The following is a 26,136-nucleotide window of genomic DNA, read 5'->3' as shown; positions in this document are numbered from 1 at the left end:
TAGAAATAAACAAAACTATATTCATAAACAGTACTCCTCATTAGGTGAACAGTCAGCAAAAACAGTACATACAAGGAGTTAAAACAGCTTCCACAACCAGCACATAATAAATGTATGATATATGCTTTGGACCAGGACTCTGCCTTATTATGAGTTTCCATGCGAAATATAGGATGATCAACACTAAAACTATTCCAGAACAGAAACTATACTAAGGAGATAAGACCAAGCCATTGTGTACATTAATAGACTAAAATATCTATGCCTGTCTGTCTCTTTCCTCATTAACTAAAAAAAATTGGTATCTAATCTTATAGGTAATAACTCAGTTTTAATGAAGATAAAAGCTTCCTATTAAACAAGGAATATTTTCTTTCCTATTCTTATCTAGCACAGAAATGCTGAAACGCTGGAAAACAAGTAACATTTCTACAATTTTGAACAGTGTGTGTGTGTGTGACTACAGACACACATACACAAACAAACTGTGGACAATTGCTATGGCTCAAAAACTTACATGCAGGTGGCACATCAAAAGGCTTACAAAACAGGGCTAATTTATAGCTGGACCTATCTGCTATGTAGTTTTAAAAAGAAATCATTTGGGTTTTCTGAATTTTTGCCTATATTCCACAGTCTATATTATCAGAACTTCATTTTACTTATTTATTCAATTTGTGTAGCTGTAGGCCTTAGTGAAAAAGACAGCCTGCATGAATAAACAACATCTGAATTGAGCATTTATTTATGTTTACAAAGTCGTTGAACCTGTGATGTGCCATTGCAAACAACCCTTAAGATTCAGTAATTGTTTGAACTACCTTTAGTCCCAATTAACTTCAGCTAAATCTGTTCTATAAATCACTGCCTCACCTTAAGAATTATGGCCCATTATTGCATGGCCATAATTCCTGAGGTGATTCATGACCTCACCTCAGGAATTATGGCTCATTACTGCATGGTCAACAACTTTTACTTACTAAAATTCGAGGATCTTATAGCATTAATTGTTCATTAGGAACCTTTTACAATATTTCTATGGGGTTTAGGTCTAGACTTTGAGTTGACTAACCCACACCTTTAAATGTATTTGGCATTCATTCTCTTACAGATTTTTGGTAGGCTTGGAAGCACATTCTTAGTGTATGGCTACACTAATAGCTTGATATTTTCCTGTGGAATTCCAATTCAAAGCATAATTTATGTTTCCTTCCTAAAGCAGCAAAACATTTCCAAAAGATGACACCACCACCTCCACGCCCAAGCTTCTTTATTATGAAATGCGTTTGGGGGTTCTATCAGACACAGTAACATCTATATCAGATCAGATCCACTATCCATCCCCCTGGAATGCAAGTCATCCAGATGGGCTTTTGACAAACTTGGGATGACACAGGAACTGTGTCAAGCCGAAGCCATCATTGGCTTGGGGACTTTGGTTTGCCAAACTTTATGCTTTAGAATGTATTCTTCCTTTGGGAACTTGGGAGAGGCTAAAAGAGGTAGTTATAACAAATTCCTTCTAGATTCTCAAGATCATCCTTTTTTCAGTATGGGAGTAATGGACACATTGGCAAAAGACGACTGGTCAACATAGAAACATAGAAGTCTGACGGCAGAAAAAGACCTCATGGTCCATCTAGTCTGCCCTTATACTATATTCTCTATTTTATCTTAGGATGGATATATGTTTATCCCAGGCATGTTTAAATTCAGTTACTGTGGATTTATCTACCACGTCTACTGGAAGTTTGTTCCAAGGATCTACTACTCTTTCAGTAAAATAATATTTTCTCATGTTGCTTTTGATCTTTCCCCCAACTAATTTCAGATTGTGTCCCCTTGTTCTTGTGTTCACTTTCCTATTAAAAACACTTCCGTCCTGGACCTTATTTAACCCTTTAACATATTTAAATGTTTCAATCATGTCCCCACTTTTCCTTCTGTCCTCCAGACTATACAGATTGAGTTCATTAAGTCTTTCCTGATACGTTTTATGCTTAAGACCTTCCACCATTCTTGTAGCCCGTCTTTGGACCTGTTCACTTTTGTCAATATCTTTTTGTAGGTGAGCTCTCCAGAACTGAACACAGTATTCCAAATGTGGTCTCACCAGCGCTCTATATAAGGGGATCACAATCTCCCTCTTCCTGCTTGTTATACCTCTAGCTATGCAGCCAAACACCCTACTTGCTTTTCCTACCACCCAACCATACTGTTCACCCATTTTGAGACTGTCAGAAATCACTACCCCTAAATCCTTCTCTTCTGAAGTTTTTGCTAACACAGAACTGCCAATACAATACTCAGATTGAGGATTCCTTTTCCCCAAGTGCATTATTTTACATTTGGAAACATTAAACTGCAGTTTCCATTGCTTTGACCATTTATCTAGTAAAGCTAAATCATTTACCATATTACAGACGCCTCCAAGAATATCAACCCTATTGCACACTTTAGAGTCATCGGCAAATAGGTAAACCTTCCCTACCAAACCTTCCCCTATGTCACTCACAAACATGATGAACTTGTGGGTGAGGGAGAAAGGGAATAAACTTTAAACTGAGTGGAGAAACCCTCATAGCTTTAGATTTGTACCAACATGGCTCTGTTAATAAATTGGAACTTAAATCGGACTCTGATTTAATTTCGGATGCTATTTAGAACCCTGACAAACTGATTTTTATCTAGTACCATAGTTAGAGAGATTTGCAGATTGTTCTGATTTTTTTGGGTGATTTCCTGAATAATTTACACCATAACGTTTGAATGATTTTGACAGATTAGGTATTCCTTGGAAGTTTCTCTATTATAAATCTTATCATTGTAAGAATAATTTTGTTTGTGGACTGTTAGAGCCCCGTAGCTTTAGGAATCATTTTGTAACTTTTTCTAATTGATATCAATGATTTTTAATGGAGGTCTTCATAATTTTATTTGGAAAGGGGGATGTACGTGTCATAAAACTGTGTGGTGAAAATATCGCTGTGATGATGAGGGACAGCACTGTGAAATTTATGTTGAACACCTCTGATTGTTCTATGAAATGTTTACATGACTTTGATTGAACTGAATGAACTAGGGAGCGGCAACCTAACCCTAACCTTGCTAATAGATTACTCAAATGAATCACTAAATCCGAAGCACCTACATGAACGACTGAAGATACCCAGTCAAAACTAAATGCAAAATTTTTGAAAATTCAAAAGAAGAAAATACTGTTTTATAGAGCTATGCATCAAGCAAGATTAATTAATCAACTTTTAGCATATTAATGTATATCACAGAAATATATTTCCCAAGCTTTCTGTTCAGCATTCATTTGTAAAATATATTTCTTTCTATATAATATGGCTATTTCTATATAAATTTCCTTTGTCCTTGGGGAAAAAACCCCAGAATTATGATTTTTAATTAAAATTAATTACGGTAAGCAAAGGAGAAAATTAAAAGTTTTACTCCCAGTACTTATTTATTCTGTTTAGTTTTCAAAATTTATCGTCCTGCTTTATAATCAAACAACTGAATACTTATTAATGTATGTATTCCTGATTCAATGCTTGGATTTAACAGCCATAATTTAACAAAGCTAACTCAGCAAGGTGAAAGGATCTCATCTGGCAATAAATATTTACTTGTCTCAAATGACAGGAAGCAGTTATTTTTCTTAGGTAATTTATTTTTTTCTAAGGAGAAAAGCACATGTCAGGTCAGATCTCTCTCCTGAAAACTGCCTAGTGTTTATTTTAGCCAAGGGCATTAATCCTACTTTAGTTGACTGTGTCACAGTGTTTAAGCGCATGTCCAAGGATGCCCTTAAATGTATCCAGAGAAAAGGTATCATGCAGTTGCCAAGCCTCACCCACAAGAGTTTTCATTATTATAGACAGGATGATTGCTGAGATAAGCTCAGATTCTTTAATTTTATATTAGAGTACTGTATTGTGTTTTGGGAATATACTGAGAGGTAGAATTTTAATCTTTTACGTTGAAAGCTTATAGAAATAGACTAAGCTTCTGACATGAAAGAAAAACTGCCTTTGACTCTGTTGTGGTGGTCCCAAAAGATTTTTGTGATGTACTTCTACAACTTTCAGCATGTCAATTCAACTCAAGCTTGTCCTTTCAAACACATTTTTCCACCTACTGCTCATTACAGAACGTCCTTCAGAAGAGATGCAGATATAGATACAGAATATTACATCTTCTTAACACATGGAAAATATAGTGAAGCCAAGCTCCTGCATTCCAGGAGCAAAAGAGATTGGAATGCCTATCTAATTAAAAATTAATTGCTCCCTTCTGTGCCAACACGCCCTTCATGAGCTTGGCACTGCCAATCTTGCAGACTTTCAAATGATCAAACATGGGTCGCTAAGATGCAAAACATAGCAGTTTTTAATCTTGCATGAACAAAACCATTATGGGGGGGAAAAACCAAAAATAACAAAGATCCCGAGCCCATATTTCTGGGAAGAGAAAGTATGCAATACCTGCTTGCTGACATTTATGTTTATGTTGGACTGAGAAAGCAATGCGGGAGTGAACTCGTTTTCCAGGTGCTTCAGTTTCAGGGATGGTTCATCAACTAGAAGAGAGGAAGAAAGAAACTGGACATACAGGACACAGGATTGATATAAAGCTCTACAAATTTTTGGCACTTCATCCCTTGTCATTGCTTTCACAGTAAAAATAGATTTTTATTGTCTCTAACTACTATTTTTTCTTAGGTGCTCTATGCCAGTGATTTTCATCCTGTTTTGAGCCGCGGCACATTTTTTTACATTTACAAAATCCTGGGGCACACCACCAACCAAAATGACACAAAATGACACACTAAGACAGTACATATTATACATATTATCCCCCCCCCCCCTTGTGTGTGTGTGTGTGTGTGTATACACATTCTTGAACCATTCCCAAAAACAGGTGAGGGCTGGGGAGTTTTCCTCTCTTATTCTTTACAAAAACAGGTGAGGGCTGGGGAGTTTTCCTCTCTTATTCTTTGGGTGCTTTTTATCATATGCTTTAAATCAAGAGTCACTTCTCTCTATCTTTTGTTTCTCTCTCTTTCCTCTCATTCTCTGCCTCAATCAATCATTTTCTCATTTCTCTTTTTTTCTACCCTTTCTTCTCTCATTTCTCTCTCCCTTCCTCTCCTTCCCTCTCTCTTTCTTTCTCTCTTTCTCTCTCTTGCTTTCTTTCTCACTCTCTCTTTCTCTTGCTTCCTTTCTCTATTGCTTTCTTTTTCTTTCTCTTTCTTTCTCTCTCCCCTCTCGCGGGACACCTGACCATGTTCCACGGCACACTAGTGTGCCACGGCACACTGGCTGAAAAACACTGCTCTATGCAATCACAATTAAGAAGTACTTGTAGTTACATCATCTGAAAATCTTTGCAAAGTGTAATACTTTTACATATCTACCCTATTTAGAATAGAATAGAATAGAATAGAATTCTTTATTGGCCAAGTGTGATTGGACAAACAAGGAATTTGTCTTTGGTGCATATGCTGTCAGTGTACATAAAAGAGAATATACATTTGTCAAGAATCATGCTTCCCCAAAATAAGCCATCCCTTGATAAGCCCAATCAGGCTTTTGAATGCATGGCAATAAGGCCAAGCACTTATTTCAGGGTTCAAAAAAATATAAGACAAGGTCTTATTTCCAAGGAAACATGGCAGCAGGTTGGAAGAGGATCGCAAGAAGAATAAGTAACTCATGACAAAATAGATTTTAGACCAACAAGTTCCTTGACTATTGCCTGCACTTCTCTGAACACAAGATTGTCCAAGCAACTTCAGAGCACTTATGAAATGTATTGTTACATGCTGCTAAAAACAAAACAAGGCCATGCATGGGGGGCGGGGCTAAGAAATCATAGCAATTGTTATTTGAACAAAGACATTATTAGGGAAAGAAAGAGAGATTGCTTGCATTTTTTCTTGAACATTTGGAATCAATAACGTTCAATATAAACCATTAGTTATGCTAAAAATGCTTATTTCATAATGTAAGAACAGATCAGAGACATAGTTGTAAGCAATTCAGCCTACCAATAAAGCAATCTAAGTATCTTACTTCCTATGGTGCCTTACCAACAATATTTATATTCTCAGAGGGAGGTTCCTTTGTAGCATCTTCCCCTTCCAATGTTTCACCTAATCCCTCAGCAGGAAGAAAACCAGCAGCACTGTCAGTAGTACAAGGATCCAACATTTCTTTGCTATCAAGCAAATCAGCAGTCAGAGGCACGCTGCATAGGCTAGGAAAAGGAAATAAGACTTTCAGAAATTCAAATTGGCCTGCATGTTATATACCTTTAAACTGATACTTACTTATACTCCTATTAAATATGACAATGTATAGAAAAGGTTTTAGCATTGAAACATTTCCTTTTCCCCCCTCTCAATTCAGTAGCCATGCAACTGAAGGTATTCATATTTTTAACATTTTCCAATTGCATTTAATTTGCTTACAACTAATATAGGTAAGTAACATACAAAAAAAAAATTCAAATTGGAAATGGTCCAATCTCAAGAGTTGTTCCAATGCTACTCTACCTAATCCTTCCAGAAGGTCCTGGTATTGTTCATTTGCAAGTGTTCTGAGCAAAAATAGTCCATTTTTAGCTCAAGGCAATATTTTGAGCTCAAATGCTTATTGTTGTGAGCCGCCCCGAGTCTTCGGAGAGGGGCGGCATACAAATCTAATAAATTGAATTGAATTGAATTGTAGGATGTTCAGAATTTTTGTCAAAACGCTTCCACTAAAGACAAGCTTGAAACATTTTGAATTCAAAACTTACTGCATATCCCTACTATAAATAAATGTGGGGATTTAAATGAATGTAAAGATAAACCAAAATCAGAAGTGTTTTCATGAATCCATTGCTACCTTGTATGACAATTGCTCACAAAATACTGAGTTTATTGCTTCTGCAATAAAATGTGAACGACAGACACACATTTTTGTGTATGGGCATATTTGTAGCTCAAGCAAAACAAACAATGGGAATGTAATTGTTTTTCATACTTTACAGGTGTAATCAGAACAGAAAGCAAAATAAGATAAATCATGCCACCACCAGAGGTTAACATCCATTAGACCAGTGTTTTTCAACCTCAACAACTTTAAGACGCATGGACTTCAACTCCCAGAATTCCCCAACCAGCAAATTCCAAAGGTTGAAAATCACTGAACTATACTATCATTGGTTTTTTTTAAAAAAATTGCTTGATCGAGTTCCAATACATGCAGCAGTTATTACCTTGTGTTGCTGAGCAATCCAAGGAGGGAAAGAAAACTGTAATGGCTGCCTCTCCTTTTATAATAGAATAGAATTAAGTTATGTTTTTATGCAGCATATACGGTTTGCAGGTGAAGGACTGTAGAAATCTCGCTAAAATCACAATGGCTCCATTCTGTTTTTAAACACAGTAAAGAATTACTACAGATTGGGATCACATCCTGGTTAACTGAAAAGTACCCAGGATTAGGGTCAGGGACAGGGTCAATTAATTTCACCCAGTATTGGCATACAAATTTAGGAGAGAGGATTAATATAAATTTAACTTTCTCTTTTTGCCTGCTTGCCTAAAAGAACTCAGAATAATCCTACAGAACTGGATGGCTGAAGCTGCTTCATCTCTTTGGCGTTTCTTTTCAGTCAACACATATGCAGGTAGAGGGGCTGGAATAGGTAGAAACACAGTGAGGAAAATGAAGCCTTCCAACTAGTCCTTGAGGCTACCAGTCCTGCGAAGATCACTATGATTTTTAAATTATTTCTTTCAGTCTTTACCAATCTCCTCTATCCAGAACATTTGCGACCAGTTGCTAAAGAGTCCGTTGGAGAGCTATAAAAGTATATGGCACTTTTGATCTCGTCTAAAGCCTCAAATGGAAATATGGGGTCTGCGGAGGATTAAAACGATCAAAAACTTCACTTCTCTTATATTTTAGGATTTTGAACAGGTGCAAAAAATAAGAGAAATAGCATTGCATTTCTCGAAATCTCTTTACAGTGTAGAAGTAGGACAAAAAACAGAGATAACTTGTGCTGGTCTGTCTGATAGAAAAAATCCCAGATAGTTGCGTTTTGCCTAAAAAGTTTAATTCCTTTAGGTGATTAATATTAAATGATACCATTTCACTTCTCTTACCACTCAGAATTTTAACCATGGTCTAAGGTGAGACCATGAACTTGAAAAACAATGTTTCAGATTCTGATTAGTGTTAATGGTAATTGTAGCTACTCTGCATTCAAATGAAATACTCAGCTTAGATTATAAAATCCATGGTATTTCTGTAAAATACTGGTGTATTTAGCTGAATTAGCACATTTGTCTGTTACTTTTGAAAATACTAGTTCTAGCAGAAACATGGTCTGATTTTGGCTTTAAGCAGCAAAGAAGCTAGGTTCACACTAAGCCATAACAGAATTTGGTTAAAATATGGCATAGCTTATATATTTAGTTTTTCCACCATCACCATCCACACATACCTTTACTACTTACTTTCTTGCCATCTCATCTGGATACTTGAAAAAATCTGTGTGAGGAAAAAAAATGGCTCCCACAACCCTTGAAACAGTTTGTTTACCAATTAACAATGATTAGACAGTGTTTTCTAGCATTTTCCTCAAGGCTCTGTTCAATTGAGGAAAATGGAAAATGAATTTTTCAAAGGATACTTACAGCACTTAGCCAGAAGTGCAAAATTACTGAATGTCATATAGAGTTCAGCAGTTTTTAAAACTATTTAAGCACCTCTCTCATCCACAGAAGCTATTGTTATATATCATTCCATTGGAATTTCAGTATCAGCCTGAACTGGAAGCCATTTGTCCAGAATTTTGAGTTAGAGAGAAACAGGGGGAAGAAACTCAAAATAATTCCATCTTGATTTTGTTTAAGATGGGCAGAGAGAAACGTGAACAGGCTGTCAAAACAAACAAACAAACAAACAAACAAACAAACAAACCCCAACCCCTTGTTAATTTAATATATAATATGTATTTCCTGGAAGCTGACATCAATCTACAAATCATGTCCAAGTTTCTCTGTTTTACCTTGGATCAGCTTTCTAGATTGATGTCAGTTCCTCAAAGAAACCCCTTAAGATGCAAGGGTAATAGGGATTATTTTCTGTTTTCCCTTAACAAAATCAAGTTGTGATTATTTTGACTTACTTCTCACATTTCCTTCCATCTTCCTCTAATCCCCCCCCCCACTAAGCCCCCCTACCCCTTTAATAGATCTATTGTAACTTTTTCAAGGCCAGTTTCTTTATAATTAGCCCTAGCAAGAGACATGTCACTCTGCTTCCTCCATCCCCATGCAAAGTGTAGTTTGTTGTTGTGGCTTCCATCCTACTAACATCAATGCTCCCCCATTCAAAGATATTACTAGGGCAAGTAAAGCCTTTGATCAAGTGAAATTTCTCTGGGAACCAGAAACACTTCCAGAAAATCTCTAATTTTTGGGGTCTGGAATCTCTTGATGAAGCACCTTTCTAAGCTTCAGTGTCAAGGTAATGAAATCAAATCTCCCCAGGCAACAGGCAGACATCGTTTCAGTCTTTGGAACATCTCCAGTGTACATGAGGCAATCTTAGACCACTATAGGATTGCAATGAGAGCACACAGCCAAACGAGACAACTTCTGCAAAACAGTGTGGAGACTCCCACATATACAGTATATAGCAGTGATGGCGATCCTTTTTTTCCTCGGGTGCCAAAAGAAAGTGTGCACACTATCACATGTGCGCGAGTGTTCACACCCATAATTCAATGCCTGTGGAGGGTGAAAACAGCTTCCCCTGCCCCCCGAAGGCCCTCTGGAGGCTGGAAACGGCCTGTTTCCCAACTTCTGATGGGCCCAGTAGGCTCGTGTTTCGCCCTCCCCAGGCTCCAAAGGCTTCCCTAAAGCCAGGAGAAGGTAAAAATGGCCTCCCCCATTCCCCCCCTGGAGGCTCTCTGGAAGCCAAAAACACCCTCCCAGAGCCTCTGTGCGAGCCAAAAATCAGCTGGTCAGCACATTGCAACTGAGCTAGGGCAACGGCTTACGTGCCACCAGCAGATACGCCTTCTTGCGCCATAGATTCACCATCACTGGTATATAGGATACAGGCCTTCAAATTTCCAGCTATCAAGTTGGGTGTGACTATAAAAAGAATACAATATATCTCCAGTTAGGAGGGAAGCACCTTTTTCTTTAATGACACAATTTTACATCACAAAACAATGAACAAAATGAAAGACGAGCATTGCCTAAATATTTTGTAGTTGATATTGTCTTATCAAGTATGTATGAGCATAAATCGATCCCACAGGGATAGCGTGACAGCATTACACCAATCGGAATATAGTAGAGGCAACTTTGTAGTTATTGGAATAAACCTTTTGCCGTTTAATAGATTTTTGCATTAAAACAAATAATCTCAGAACAGAAAGCAACCTTCAAAGGCCTTATTTGGCATTCCTTCACATTTCTTTGAAAGCACTTTTAATATAAAAAGCATAATTTTATAACATTATTATTAATAGGCACATTATCAAAAGTGCAGGCGAACCAAATAGAACATTTTTTTCCTTAAAAAAACAACAACCCTGCTCTATTATATCTGCAGCAGACCTCTTTGCTCTCTTCTAAAACCCGGAAAATAATTATATAAGAATCATTAAATCACTGTTGGTATCTTTCCACCTGGCGAACAAAATATTGGTTTCTAAAGATTGAAGCAGCAGCTTTGTCATAAACAAGGAATCCATTTCAACTTTACCCACCTCTTCCCTATTAAGAAAAGCACGCACATATCCTTTTTTTCCCCCCAATGTAAAAACCACATCTACGTTTTAAAAGAAACATCTATGCTGGTCATTCACGTTTGGATATATTGGCATACGGGATTATCTCTTAAAGATCAAGCCCTTCAAAGCATTCATGATTCCAGAGGACGGTCAAGATTTTCCTTAAGATCAAAAGTCCTACAGGTCAGTCACAGTAGTCTGGAATCCAGAACCATAAGCCTGTCTGTACATTCCTGCATTCTTCACATTGCGTTCACGGACAAAGTCATTGCAGTGTCTATCCACAGTGTGGGCCGAGGGGGCGGACCACATGTTCCATGCATTTCCACCACGTTGGCAGCAGTCACGAGCATCATGGGGCCTAGATTGGTTTGGGAATGGGATGGGGAACAGTTAGTATCTAGGTATAAATAAAGGGAGAGGATCGAAGGTGGAAGATGCAGTTGAGGAAGTATCAGGCTAGCAAGAGCAAATTTCTTGAAGAGCAAGCACAGGTTTAGGAAACGGACTTACAATTTAAACCCTTCATGCTGCTATCGCGATGCACTGGCTTTAAAGTAATCTGTGCAAGAATTAACTTGGAATGCTTCTCTATTTTCATCTAGCGCTTTCTATAACCAACAAATAAAGTAATACATTAATATATAACTTCTCCCATGGATTATCACATTCTACCCTTAGAGCCTCTAAAATGAGTGTCTACAGTATTATTTATTCTAAACACAGCAATACAGTGATACCTCATCTTACAAACGCCTCGTCATACAAACTTTTCAAGATACAAACCCGGAGTTTAAGATTTTTTTGCCTCTTCTTACAAACTATTTTCACCTTACAAACCCACCACCGCCACTGGGATGGCCCCCCTCCGGACTTCCGTTGACAGAAAAGCACCTGTTTTTGCACTGCTGGGATTCCCCTGAGACTCCCCTCCATGGGAAACCCCACCTCCGGACTTCCGTGTTTTTGTGATGCTGCAAGGGAATCCAGCAGGGGAATCCCAGCAGCGCAAAAACGGGCGCTTCACTGGCAACGGAAGTCTGTAGGTAAGGTTTCCCAGTGAGGGGAACCTCAGTGAAATAGCATCATCGCAAAAACACAGAGGTCCGGAGGTGGGGTTTCGAGGACTTTGGTGTTTTTGCAATGCTGCGATTTCACTGATGCTCCCTTCACTGGGAAACCCCAACTCCGGACTTCCGTTGCCAGCGAAGCGCTCATTTTTGCGATGCTGGGATCCCCTGCTGGGATTCCCCTGCAGCATCACAAAAACACAGAAGTCCAGAGGTAGGGCTTACTATGGGGGGGAGCCTCAGGGGAATCCCAGCAGTGCAAAAATGAGTGCTTCGGCTGACAAAAGGGGTGAATTTTGGGCTTGCACGCATTAATCGCTTTTCTATTGATTCCTATGGGAAACATTGTTTCATCTTACAAACTTTTCACCTTAAGAACCTCATCCCGGAACCAATTAAGTTTGTAAGACAAGGTATCACTGTATATTAGTAGACTAAATCAGGAGTAGGCAGAAAGTACTCACCCTCCCCACCCTCTATCCATCAGCTATACTCTCAGCATCGAACAAGCTGGTTAGTGCTTCCAAAAGTTAACCTTCAGCTTCAATGCTCATAAACAAAAGCAAGTGCCTTATACATATAGCAGCAACGAAGCATTTAAATCATAGAATAAAATATTCAAGAGTTACAGACTCATAACAGAATAACTATGAACTATTTAAAAAAATTGTTTTTTTTAAATAAAGCAAGGACACAAAATAAAGCAGTTCAACATAAAGCCTGTGGTTATATTTGGTGAAGGATAAGAAAAAAGTATTTCATGCACAACATGCTATTTGGAATGCACTGGTATAGATTTTGGCTTCTCTTATTTTATTGCGCCTGAAATCCATTTCAGAAACATGCAAAATTAAATTTCCAGAGCCAAGTCAACTAGATAGACAAGATGGTATGTATACTTTACCTATGGTACTTCTCGCTCCAATGTAATAAAATAATCCTTGTTGCCTGGTTAAAGTAACTTTAATGTACTTTAAAGAACAAAGCTATTCAAGATGTGCCAGTTTTTACTGATTAATGGACTTGGAGGGTATGATTAGCTACACTAATGACATACAGATCAAAAAGAAGCAGGGCTGGGAGCTTTTCTTCAGCTTCCAATTTACTCTTCTCTTTTGTAACTTGATATTTGCATGCGAAACTTAATTGGAGTAACTCTGTCAAGCTATATTAAGCAGTCCGTATGTTTAGAATGAGGACTTCTCTAGAAACAAGGCGATTATCTAGTGCTTGGGTCCTTAAGGGACCTTTAATATTATCACATGACCAAGTGGACTTTTAAGTTTTTTATATATACATATGTCACATGTTTTTTTGCTGAATTTGAAAATTAAGGGAGACTAGGATAGATCTATTTTATATATGCATTTGCGGTGCACCAGAAATAGAAGACATTGCACATGTGCTACTCAATTGTAAGCTATACTCCTCAGTAAGACCTCAGTATTTACAGCCCCTACTTGACAAAATCATACACTGGGACTGTAATAAACAATTATCATATTTTCTTCAGGGTACAAATATATATGTAGTTTCTAGAACCGCTAAGTTTATAGTCAGGGCTGTTCAGATGAGAATACGTTTTATAGAACATATTAGGGTGGCATGCAAAGGAGATGAACTCACTTAAGAATATTTTATATCAGTATCTTAGATTTGTTTAATATAATCCTTTGCACGAATTATATTCTCATGTTTTACTACTCAATTTTAGCATATTATACTGCATTTTAACCTATTATTTATTCATATTCCCTGTATTTTAGCCAATTTTATTGTATTTTAACCAGTCACAGTTTTATGACGACCGATGTGGTCCTTTTCCTCGCTTTGATATGATCGATTGACTAATCAAATAAAGTTGATATTGATTGATTGATATTTTATGCTTTTGTCCTTGTGCTAGGGTGTTCGCCCTAGGCTTAGTTTGTAGACTAAGTTTATGGCTAATTATTTTGACTAAATCAGGCAACATTTCCTCAATTACAACTGTTGGGTTTGTATTAATCACAATTATATAGTAGTCATCTACAATCTTTCTTCTGTTATGGATTGAGAAAATATTTCAAATAATTTTTCTATGGTGGAAGGAAGAGGTTCAAATGTAAGTATGCTAAATATACTGGCATGCTACTGATGCTGTTTTTCATAAAAATGAGGGATTTAATTAAAGCCAAGTATCAGTAAGGTTAAATTTAGAAAATCTAAGTTATACCACAGTGTGAAAACGGGTGGTATATAAAACTAGAATATGCCAATTAAAATAATGTAGATTAAAAAGCATGCAGAATGTTAAGGCAAATACATAGACATCTAGAAGCAGTCTTCTTTAGAAACAATTTTATTCAATTTCGCTCTTGTTTTATTTATGTTAAGGATCTGGTTCTTTATTGTAATAAATCATGTCACTAACAGAACATTTGTTTTATGAGAAGTTGATGATCATGGCTGTTAATAAAACATCAATTGTGTTTTGAAATGATACAATTGCTGATCACCTGTTCAAGGTTTTCTTAAAGGTAAATAAAAAGTCTATATATCAATTTTCCTTAGACTTTAGATAAATATCATTCTGGATCTCTTTCAGAATAAATAACATGGGCAGAAGTACAGATAACTCTTTTATAATGGTTTCTTTTATCATCAAAACAGCACAATATACCACATTTAAGTGTGGAATTTAAAGACAAAGATTTAGATAGGCTTCCACTGTTTTTTGGGAAAACAAACCAATTTCAAAAAATTGACAGCATGAAATTTAAGTCAATGTTACAGATTATGTACTGTGCTAAGAATAGGAAATTTTTTCATGGGAAGTATCTGAATGATAATTCAATCCACGTTTTTAATAGGTCTGCAGCATTTTAGTTCAAACGCTGGATTTGTGGAACATAATTTCAAGATTCCAGGAATACAAAGAACCATTCCTTTAATAAATTGATATTTATTCAATTAAAATGGTTTAAGGCAGGGGTCAGGAACCTTTTTGGCTAAGAGAGCCGTAAACGCCACATATTTTGAAATATAATTCCGCGAGAGCCGTACGTATCTCCCTTTCTCTCTTTCTTTCTCTCTCTCTTTCTCTCCCCCTCTCTTTGTCTCTTTCTATCTCTTTCTCTCCCTCCCTCTATCTTTCTCTTTTTATCTCTCTCTTTCTCTTTCTCTCTCTCTCTTTCTCCCCCTTCTCTCTGAAGTGGGGAGGGCCGGGTTGGCACCAAGGGAGCTCGAGACGGGGTGCAAAAGCAAACTACTCTGCTGGCCCAGGCCCACATCGGAAGGAAGGAAGGAAGGAAGGAATGGTAAAAGGGGCGATCAAGAGAGGAATGGGTGAATGAATGGACGGAGGGTGGGAAGGAAGGAAGGAAAGAGGGAAGGGACAGGAACAGAGGAAGGGTGCAAAGAAAGCAAGGAAAGGTGTGAAAGGGGAGAGTAAGAGAAGAAGGAGTGAAAGAAGGGAATGAGGGAGGAAACAAGGGAGGAAGGAGAAGGAAAGCAAGAAATGGAGGGAGGGAAGGAAGGAAGGAAGGAAGGAAAGAAAGAAAGAAAGAAAGAAAGAAAGGGGGAAGGGACAGGAACAGAGGAAGGAAGCAAGGAAACTTATGAAAGGGGAGAGTAAGAGAGGAAGGACTGAAGGAAGGGAGGGAGGGAAGAAGGTAGGAAGGAGAAAGAAAAGAAGAAATAGAGGAAGGGAAGGTAAAAGAGAGAAAGAAAAAGAGCAAGAAAGAAAGCAAGAAAGAGAGAAAGAAAGAATGAAAGAGAAATAAAAATAGAGAGGGGGAATGAAAGAAATGGAAGGAGGGAAGGAAGGACAGAAAGAAAGAGAAAGAAAGAAAGCAAGAGAAAGAAAAAAGAATGAAAGAGCAAGAGAGCAAGAGAGAAAGAGAAAGAGAGAAAGAAAGAAAGAAAGAAAGAAAGAAAGGCAACTTCAAAGAAAGGCTCAGAGCATCTCTCACTCTCTCTCTCTTTCTATCCCTCTTTCTTTCTCTCTCTTCCTTTCTATCTCTCCTCTTCCTTTCTCTCTCCTCTCTCTCTCCCTCTCTTTCTACCCTCCTTTCTCTTCCTTCCTTCTCTCCCTCCCTCCCCTCCCTCCCTCCTTCCTTCCTCTCCATTTCTCTTTCCCTCCCTCTCTTTCCCTTTTCTTTCTTTTGGTCCACTTCTCTCTCTCTCCGCTTCTCCACTTGCCTCCCCCTCGCGCCTCGCCCTTCCCACCCGGCCACCCGCGCGCGCTTACCAGCAGCAGGAATTCAAGTAAGCCCAAAAGAAGCCATTGGCTCCGGGCGGCGTTCATGGCCCCCCCGAACCCCCAGCCCAGCTGGAGCTCCCTCTCGCCGCCGCCATCTCGCTGCGACTGCCTGCGGCCGCTGCAGCCCCCCCTCCCACCGGGCCACAAAGGACATTTGCCGCCGACGCCAGTAAAGCTTCAGCTGGGCGGGGCGCTGCCGGTACTTCCCTCCTGGGGCTCCCGCTCGCAGCTGTCCCCCGGCTTCTGCTCGATGCTGCGGTTTTCGGCGCTGTCCTGCTGTGCCCCAAAGACGGAAGGCGGGAAAAAGGCGAGAAGAATGGAGCTCTCCTTCTTCCTGCCTTCCGTCTTTGGGGCCCAGCAGGACAGCGCCGAAAACCGTGGCATCGAGCAGGAGCCAGGGGACAGCTGCGAGCGGGAGCTCAGTGCTAGGAGCCCTGTCTGCGAGCCAGATACGGCCATCAAAAGAGCCATATCTGGCTCGCGAGCCATAGGTTCCCGACCCCTGGTTTAAGGTATTGTGTTTGGAAAATGTTCCCTAAAGAAGACTGATCATAAAGGAAAAAACCCAAAGCCAAATCAAGGTAAAGGCCCAAGTAAAAGAGGCAGGACAGAGGCTGATGTAGGAAAGCCCTTGTAAACAGCACCTAAACATTCAGGCCATTCTCCACCAAGCAGGCATCCATTCCGACAACACATTGTGCTTAACCTCATTCCAAACTTTGCAACTCAGCACACCCGACTGACTGTACAGCTCCAAACATTATCTTTTCTGCTTTCCCTTCCTCCCCTGAACACAACAACCCAGCCTCTTAGAAGGATCGCGTCTACCACATAGATTTATTACAACATAGGCCTATGAGGAGTTAATCCGTTCTCTCTGTTAATAAAAAGAATGGCATAATTCTCCATCAGCTTTGGTGGCAAAATCAGTTATTCATCGTCGGGAGAAATAGAATCGTCAGTCCGTTCACCACACCATTTTGGGGGGAGTGGTTCCTTTTCTATCAAGGCAATGAAGGATCGCTTTGCGCTTTATGCACTGGCCTCCTACAGCCGCAATAGTTTTTGAACATAGATCCCATCTATACTGTTGTGGTTATCTCTGGCTCAGCTCCTGCCCCAAGGACTGTGGATGTGGGGGAGACATCCACATGCTGCAGGCCTGTTTTGCCCCCGGTGGAATCTGCTGATGAAGGCTCCTCTGACCAAGAAGACATGAGTGACAGGGAGGAGGAGAGTGTGGCAGACAGCTCAGAAGGAGATCAATTATCTAGCTCCTCCTTGGATTCAGAACAAGAGTTAATGATACAGCCATGCATGCAGAGAGCGATGCATAGGCAACAACAACTGAGAGATTATTATCAGAGAAAATGAGGCCACCTGTGGTTGGGTGGGGCTGTGGTAATTAGTGAGGCTGCTATAAATAGCAGCCTGTGGGTTTGGCCAATGTGGAAGATTATCTGATCGTTGTGTTTCGTGCCTGCTTTACTGACTTTGACTTTTTGTGTGCTGATTATCCCCCGCTTTGAAACTAAACCAGAGCAAAGTGTGTTTCACTTTGTGAAAGAAGGACTGTGAATTGCCTCACAGCTGCAAGCTAAGTATCACAGAACTGAAAAGGGACTTGTATAAATTACCAGTTTGTCTGGAGACGAGTGCTCTTTGCTATACCAAAAGAGGGCTTGGTGTAAGTGAATTTTCATTATAAAGAACATTGTTTTGAATTTTCAAACGTGTGTGTGTCTAAAATTTGTACCTGTGAATTTTTGGGAGGATTCTACCAGAGAGCCCAACAGAACATATACTATAGAAGAGGGGCGTCAAACTTAATTTCATTGAAGGCCACCTTAGGTTTATGTTTGACCTTGGGTGATGGTGGTGAGCGTGGGTAAGCATGGCCAGTTCGACATTACTCATGTCAGGGGCATCCAAGCACTCTGCCAGCGAAAACGAGCTCCCAAGCAACATTTTCAGTTGTGACAACCCTCTGGAAGGGAAAACGAGAGGGCCACATGCAGCCCTCTCGAGCTCCATTTCCATTCGCAGAGGTAAGGCGGACCAGTCCCTCACTGTTTCCAGGTTGGCCCCACAGGCCAGATCGTAAACTTTGCAGCACCCCCATGGTCACATGACCACTATTCTGATGCTTGGCAAGTGGTTCATACTTGTGATGGTTGCAGGGTCATATGGTCAGCTTTTACAAACTTCTGACAAGGAAAGGCAATGGGAAAGCCAGATTCACTTAACATTACTAACTTAACAAATGCAATGATTTACTTAATGATGGCAAGAAAAGCTGTAAAAATGGGATAAATTCAGTTAACAAGTGTTTCAATTAGCAGCAAAAATTTGGGGCTCAATTGTGGTCGTAACTCAAGGACTACCTGCATACCCTTTACAAGCTATTCAAGAGTGGGAAGTCACACCTGACTTGTGGAGATGTTTTAGGAAAGAACATTTAATAAGGGAAAGTATATTTATATTTGTCAAGGTTGACTCAGCCTTCCATCCTTCCGAGGTGGGTAAAATGAGGAGCCGGATTGTGGGGGCAATATGTTAAAAAGTGCTATAAAAAGTGCATAAAAATCAAATGAATAAATAAATAAATAAATAAATAAATATTGTAGGCATGTAGAGAATGTATAGGGGATGTATTTCTGTGTATCCATAAATGTGCATATATAAACACACAAATTCATGTATGTGGGGCAGAGAAAGAGAGACGGAAGCAAAACGAACTTTACTAAAAGTCCCAATTTGTAACACAAATCCAAGTACGCAGGTTTTTAAAGCACACTCTTACTTTTCTCAGAAATGATATGAGACAACATGAAATTATAAAAGCACGGCTAGAACAGTTTGGAGCTGGAGTCTTCAAAAAGACAGGCAAGGATCAATAACCATGAGCACAGCAATTATATTTCAGCTTATACAAGACAGGCTATCATACCAGTATGACAAATGAGAATAGAAATAAATAAATACCACCACCTTACACCACCACCATGGGAAGGAAGAAACTGATTGATCAAGATCTTAGAGAAAAACCTCCAATTTCAGACACTGGATAAAATCAAGGGCAAAAAGAAAAGAGAAAGCATCTTATTGATTAAGCTTCGGATTGCAGCTGCAAAAAAAACAGCTTCAGATATAAAATTAAGGTCCTGACCATGTTGAATTCAACAGATAGAATTGCTGGATTTGCATTAGACAATTTTCTGTGATTTAGTATTTGGTATCACATGTTATTTAGATTTGTATTTTCAATATACCTGCAAGTGGTTTAAAACAAGACTAAGTCAAGTTGTAATCATAAATAAAATGGAACCTCTTAAGATAACTTTAAGTCAAGGTATCTGCAATGCATAATATGCTTTTGAAGTCAAAAGGAAGTTAGTTTTCTTGAACAGAATCGATAGCTAAGGATTGAACCACCAAAAAAATAGTAATTTAAGCCCAAGTCAGGCTCTTATTTGCAGTTGTTACTATACACAAATTCTTCTTGATCACTGTAGAACCTATGCTATGCTAGTTTTATGTATTTTACAATGGAAAATACATGAAAAGTGTGACTTTCTACAAATATAACTTGACCACTCACTGCTGTGAATATTCTCTGGACGATACTGGGCAAATGCTTTATTTTCTACAATCTTCTCTGCAGCAAGAACATTTGTCATGAGGGCTGGCCTGCTGCCAAACTCAAATCTCAATTTTAATTTTTTGATGACACAGTACAACAGTGTCCAAACTTAATCATGCAAAAGATATCTGAAGTGACCGGCAATAAACTGTTCTTTCCCGATATAGGACAAGATGAGAGATCAGAGTAACATACCATTTCTTATCCTGTTGGCCTGTTCCAGTATTTCGGGAAATATTTTCTATTTCAACTAAAACTGGACCAGAAGGAACTGCTGCTGCAGAGGGTAACGCACTCCGGTTCTGGAAAAAAACGAAAGATAAAAATGTTTTATTTTTAATTTATTTTTAATTTAATGGACCATTCAGGATGAAGGAGGTATCCATCCTTTCTTTAAAGATTGCAAATATACACATTGTTGAAAATGATATAATCTGCATCACTTGCATAATAGTATCAAAAAGAACATTCTCTGTGAATAAAATGAATTTAACAGGGATTTCCTGTTACATTAATTTTTTAAAAAATCCTATAGATATGCCTTAATTTGGGAGTGTAATCTCCATATGGTTTGGTTATACAATCCAGTAAATGGGCTTTATTAAATTGAAATTTCACCCTGCTTTAAAAAGCATTCTTTACAACAGACTGAAGGAATGAAGTGAAATTTATTTATTTATTTATTTATTTATTTATTTGATTTGATTTGTATGCCGCCCCTCTCCGCAGACTCGGGGCGGTTAACAAGTGACAAAAAACAGCATGTAACAATCCAATACTAAACAACGAAAAAAAACCCTTATTATAAAACCAAACATACATACAAACATACCATGCGTAAATTTCCAAGAATGAATATTCTATCTCAGAACGTTCAATACTCAAGAGACACAACATTTGCCCTACTTTAGTAGCATTTAAAGATAGTAGCAGAAGCAATGGCATTTAGACTTTATAATCATTTCTAAGAAGTTTTACAGTCCTCACTATACAGCCCTCTCTAAGCAGTTTACAGAGTCAGCATATTGCCCCAACAATCTGGATCCTCATTTTACCAACCTCAGAAGGATGGAAGGCTGAGTCAAACTTGATCCAGTCAGAATCAAACTCTTGGCCACCAGTGGAATGCAGAGTTAGCCTGCAATACTGCATTCTAACAACTTAACCACCATGACTCTTAGCAGTAGTTTTCTCTTTATCATTTAGAGAAAAGGCTCTCTTTCTTGTACAAGAAAATGGGTGAAAAAAAAAGCTTTTTCAGTCTACAAATGTTTGTTTTAAACTTCTAAAGCTGTGTTACCAAATATTTCCACACTTAGTAGCTAAAATTATTGTTTAATTTTGGAGCCTAATAAGTTAAGTTAAATTCTCAGACAGACTTACTTGCTGTGGCCCATTGTTCTGAGTCAAAGCATTGCCTGAATGGCTGAAAGAAAGAAAGAAAAAAAACAAACCAAGAGTTTACTTTCCCAAAGACTGAACTGTTATTTGAAGACTTATATGCTCTCATGTTCAAGAAGACGGGATGTATTCAAGGAGATGGTGCAAATACTTCAATTGGATTTCTGCACTGAGTAAATGATTGAATGGCTCCTTTCAACCCTATGATTCCAAGGCACTCCAAGGAATATTTTGTTAGAAAACAAAATGCAATGCATAATATAAGCAGTTCTACTTCCAATTATTTCCCCTCTGTAAATCCCAACGTGTTTGTTTTTAATACATGAACATTCAAAATCCCATGAATTTAAAATGCTTAGTTTGCTTTTTCCGTTAAAATTCTTACAAAATTTTCTAAGATCTTCTGAAACGGCAGATTTCAAAAAGTCCATCAGCATTAGAAATATTTTTTTTAAAAACAGAGGCTAAGAAAACATTTCCCCCCCACTCCTAAATACACATGAAGAATTCCAAACAGATAAATTCATGGGGTAAGATTAACTATGGAAGAAACCTAACATGCATAATTAAATATCTTACCGAATTCCTTCAGATGCATGAGGATTACCTATAATAAAATACAAAACAAAAATGTTATTGAGTTTGTACAATTTTTCAAACAGAACATTTTAAAAATTTAAACTGTTGCAAAATATTATGAGTGATACTTCAAAAATCTAAAAAGTGAATGCTGGGGAAAACTGATGATATATAGTTTGCTGCATAGAACTACACATAGTTATCAATTTATGATTGTTCACTTAACAACTGTTTCACTGTCACAATGGCCTTGGAACAATTGCTTTATGGTTCAAAAGTGTTTTTGATCATTGTAAAACTGGTGTGATGGGTGGCCCTCCCAGATGACCCTCTCCCTGTCCCACCATGCCTGGGAGGCCCAAACTCCTTCCCCATCTCCCTTTCCATCCATCTTATCACAGGGTAACCCTAGATGGCTTATAACAGTGGTTCTCAACCTGGAGGTCAGCATCCCTTTGAGGGGTCGAATGACCGTTTCACAGGGGTCGCCTGAGACCATGGAAAAAGACAAATTTCCAATGTTGTTAGGAGCTAAAGCTTCTATTCTGGCGCATTGGAACATATTTTTACAATCCGACCAATCGGGCGCTTACAGTGGGGGTGTCCCTCTGACCTTCCTGCCAATCAGCTTAAAGCCCTGTTGGGAGAATTGGCACTAGACTTATGGTTGGGGGCCACCACAGCATAAGGAACTGTATTAAGGGGTCGCAGCATTAGAAAGGTTGAGAAACACTGGCTTATAATATGATCAAGATTCTTCTTATTATTATTATTTATTAGATTTGTATGCCACCCCTTTCCATAGACTCGGGGCGGCTCACAACACAATAAAAACAGTTCATAACAAATCTAATAATTTACAATTTAAAATATTTTTTTAAAAACCCCATTATTAAACAGACATACATACAAGCATACCATACATAAATTGTATAGGCTTGACTCAAATTGTATCTTGACTCAAAATTTTATTTTATTTATTTATTTTATGAATTAGATTTGTATGCCGCCCCTCTCCGGAGACTCGGAGCGGCTCACAACAGCAAAGCACAGTACAAATCCAATTATTAAAAAGAACAGTTAAAAACCCTTAATGTAAAAACAGTCATGTTGCTATTCACTAACATTTTAGCCAATTTTGAGGCCTGTTCTTCCAGGACCTGGGAGGATTTCCCCTCCCTGCATGGATTGGAAGGTGAAATTCTTTAGTGCACAGGACATCTCAAATCCAAAAATCCATCTGCTTATAACCTGCACAGTCACTTAAAAACCCTAATTGGGAGAAACAGGATTGCAGTTGTACAGTGAAACCATCACATGGCGCCTTGATTAATGATCATGTCACTCAAATACTAAGATTTTGGGCCCAATGATGGTGGTAAGTGGAGAAGTACCTATGTGCAATTATTATTTTACCCAGGAATTACCAATAGCTAAGGCAATGATGGTGAACCTTTTCTTCCTCGGGTGCCGAAAGAGAGTGTGCGCACCCTGTTGCGCATGCGTGAGTGGCCACACCCGTAATTCAATGCCTGTTGAGAGCAAAACAGCCCCACCCCCCCGGAGGCCCTCTGAAGGCTGGAAACGGCCTGTTTCCCAACTTCTGTGTTAGCAAAAACCTCAGAAGAGAAGGATTTAGGGGTAGTGATTTCCGACAGTCTCAAATGGGTGAACAGTGCAGTCAGGCGGTAGGGAAAGCAAGTAGGATGCTTGGCTGCATAGCTAGAGGTATAACAAGCAGGAAGAGGGAGATTGTGATCCCCTTATATAGAGCGCTGGTGAGACCACATTTGGAATACTGTGTTCAGTTCTGGAGACCTCACCTACAAAAAGATATTGACAAAATTGAACGGGTCCAAAGACGGGCTACAAGAATGGTGGAAGGTCTTAAGCATAAAACGTATCAGGAAAGACTTAATGAACTCAATCTGTGTAGTATGGAGCAGCGTTTCCCAACTGGTGTGCCACGGCACACTAGTGTGCCGCGAGACACCGTCAGGTGTGCCGCGGCGAGAGGCGGCGGAGGAGAGTGGGCGGATCGGGCGGGCAATGGGGCAGGGCGGAGAAGCCAGGGGCGCGTTTGGCCGGAGGCACCTACTGCCGCACCTCCCTGCCCCTGCCTCCCCACGGTGCCTCCGGCCAAACGCGCCCCTGGCTTCTCCGCCCTGCCCCATTGCCCACCCGATCCGCCCACTCTCCTCCGCCGCCGCCTCCTGCCTTGGGGCGAGCAATCCGGGAGTCCGGGACTGTGTGGCTTTGCGCCATGAAGAGAAAACGGCCGACTTTTCCCTGCTGCCGTTTTCTCTTCATGGCGCAAAGCCACACAGTACCGGACTCCCGGATCGCTCGCTTCTCCGGTCAGCAAAGCCATCTGCCCAGGAAAGCGCCGCGCTGGCCGGAGAAGCGAGCGATCCGGGAGTCCGGGACTGTGTGGCTTTCGGCCGGGCTAACGGGAGGCGGCGCGAGGCCGGGCGCTGGGGACGTCTGGGAGGGCGAGGAGGCTGATGGCGCACTCCACTCTCTCTCCGGCTCTCTCTCGCTCTTTCTTTTTCTCTCTGTTGCTGGCGTGGTGAACGAGAGAGAAAGAGAGAGAGAGAAAAAGGAGGAGAGAGAGAATGAGAGAAAGAAAGCAAGAGAAAGAGAGGGAAAGAAAGCAAGAGAGAGAGAGAAAGAAAGGGGGAAAGGACGGAGAGGGAAAGACATAGAGGGAGGGAAGGAGGGAGAGAGAAAGAGAGCAAAAAAGAGAGGAAGAAAGAAGGAGGGATGGAGAGAAAGAAGGGAAGGAAGGAAGAGAGAGAAAGAGGGTGGGAGAAATAGAGTGAAATGGAGGAAGAGATATTTTTTTTGTCCAAACTTTTCTTTAGCCCCCCCGCCCCTCCCTTCAGTGTTCCCCAGATTTTTGAAAACATGAATAATGTGCCGCGGCTCAAAAAAGGTTGGGAAACACTGGTCTGGAGGACAGAAGGAAAAGGGGGGGGGGGCATGATCTAAACATTTAAATATGTTAAAGGGTTAAATAAGGTCCAGGAGGGAAGTGTTTTTAATAGGAAAGTGAACACAAGAACAAGGGGACACAATCTGAAGTTAGTTGGGGGAAAGATCAAAAGCAACATGAGAAAATATTATTTTACTGAAAGAGTAGTAGATCCTTGGAACAAACTTCCAGCAGACGTGGTAGATAAATCCACAGTAACTGAATTTAAACATGCCTGGGATAAACATATATCCATCCTAAGATAAAATACAGGAAATAGTATAAGGGCAGAGTAGATGGACCATGAGGCCTTTTTCTGCCGTCAGACTTCTATATTTCTATGTTTCTATGTTTCCGATGAGCCCAGTCGGCTCGTGTTTTGCCCTCCCCAGGCTCCAAATGTTTCCTTGGAGCTGAGGGTAAAAATGCCCTCCTCCACCCCCCCACCCCCCTGGAGGCTCTCTGGAAGCCAAAAACGCCCTTCCAGAGCCTCTGTGAGAACCAAAAATCAGCTGGCTAACACACACATGAACGTTGGAATTGAGGTAGGGCAACCGCTCACGTGTCAGCAGATATGGCTCCACGTGCCACCTGTGGCACCCGTGCCATAGATTCGCCATCACTGAGCTAAGGAGATACAATTTGGAACGAATGCTGAGGAAAATATATCTGTTAACAGTATTGTCATCAGTACAATTCAAAAATTATGATAGCAGTTCAGTAACACAAAGAAGGATATGCCTTGTTTCTTTCATGTAAACCACCCAGAAAGTTGTCTCAAAACTGGCATGGAGGTTAGAAGTTGAAAGAAAATGTAATCATTTCTACTGAGGTAACAGGAGCAAAGAAAGATGTGCTTTAAAAATAGAAGTCTGGTCACCTCTCATTTGTAGTGTCCTCCTTGAGTATCGTTTACTAGGCCTTCTCTCAAAAGATGCTGATCTTCTGGCTTTATTAGTCTTTGTAGTCTGGTACTCAGTTTTTCCACTACATGAAGGATACAATGAACAAGAAGAGAAAAGGTTTATATTGCTAAGTTTCTCCAAAAGACAACACATAATTATTTTACATGTGTATTTAAGTCAGCTATGAATAGTTACAAGGTTCCAAAAGTACAGTGGTACCTCATGATACGAACCCCTCGTCTTACGAACAACCCGAGATACGAATCCGGGGTTCAGAAATTTTTTGCCTCTTCTTACGAACTTTTTCCTTCTTACGAACCCGATGACGACGAGAAGCCCCGCCGCCCGGCTGTCGCTTTTTGAAACAAACACGGAAGTTCGGCAAAAGTTCAGGTTCGGGAGGCCACTGAGAAGCCCCGGATATTTGGAAAAAGTTCGGGTTCAGGAGGCCGCTGAGAAGCCCCACCGCCCGGCTGTCACCTTTCAAAACAGCCGGGGGGCTTCTC

The 26,136-nt window shown here is 39.8% G+C and overlaps 1 protein-coding gene across 2 annotated transcripts in view; it reads right to left on the bottom strand.

The window, feature by feature from the left end:
* Positions 1-26,136, bottom strand: part of EPB41L5 (erythrocyte membrane protein band 4.1 like 5) — an 83,669-nt gene that overhangs the window by 10,909 nt on the left and 46,624 nt on the right. For both annotated transcript variants that reach the window (XM_070730097.1, XM_070730106.1), the window contains exons 13-18: positions 25,606-25,712; positions 21,752-21,779; positions 21,155-21,197; positions 19,967-20,073; positions 6,101-6,267; positions 4,494-4,588 (exon numbers count right to left, since the gene is read on the bottom strand). In XM_070730097.1, the coding sequence (XP_070586198.1) occupies positions 4,494-4,588; positions 6,101-6,267; positions 19,967-20,073; positions 21,155-21,197; positions 21,752-21,779; positions 25,606-25,712 (547 nt within the window). The remainder of the gene's footprint in view (positions 1-4,493; positions 4,589-6,100; positions 6,268-19,966; positions 20,074-21,154; positions 21,198-21,751; positions 21,780-25,605; positions 25,713-26,136) is intronic.

This window comes from Erythrolamprus reginae, chromosome 1, assembly GCF_031021105.1.
Source record: "Erythrolamprus reginae isolate rEryReg1 chromosome 1, rEryReg1.hap1, whole genome shotgun sequence".
NCBI lineage: Eukaryota > Metazoa > Chordata > Lepidosauria > Squamata > Dipsadidae > Erythrolamprus > Erythrolamprus reginae.
This window is presented reverse-complemented; position numbering and strand designations above follow the sequence as displayed.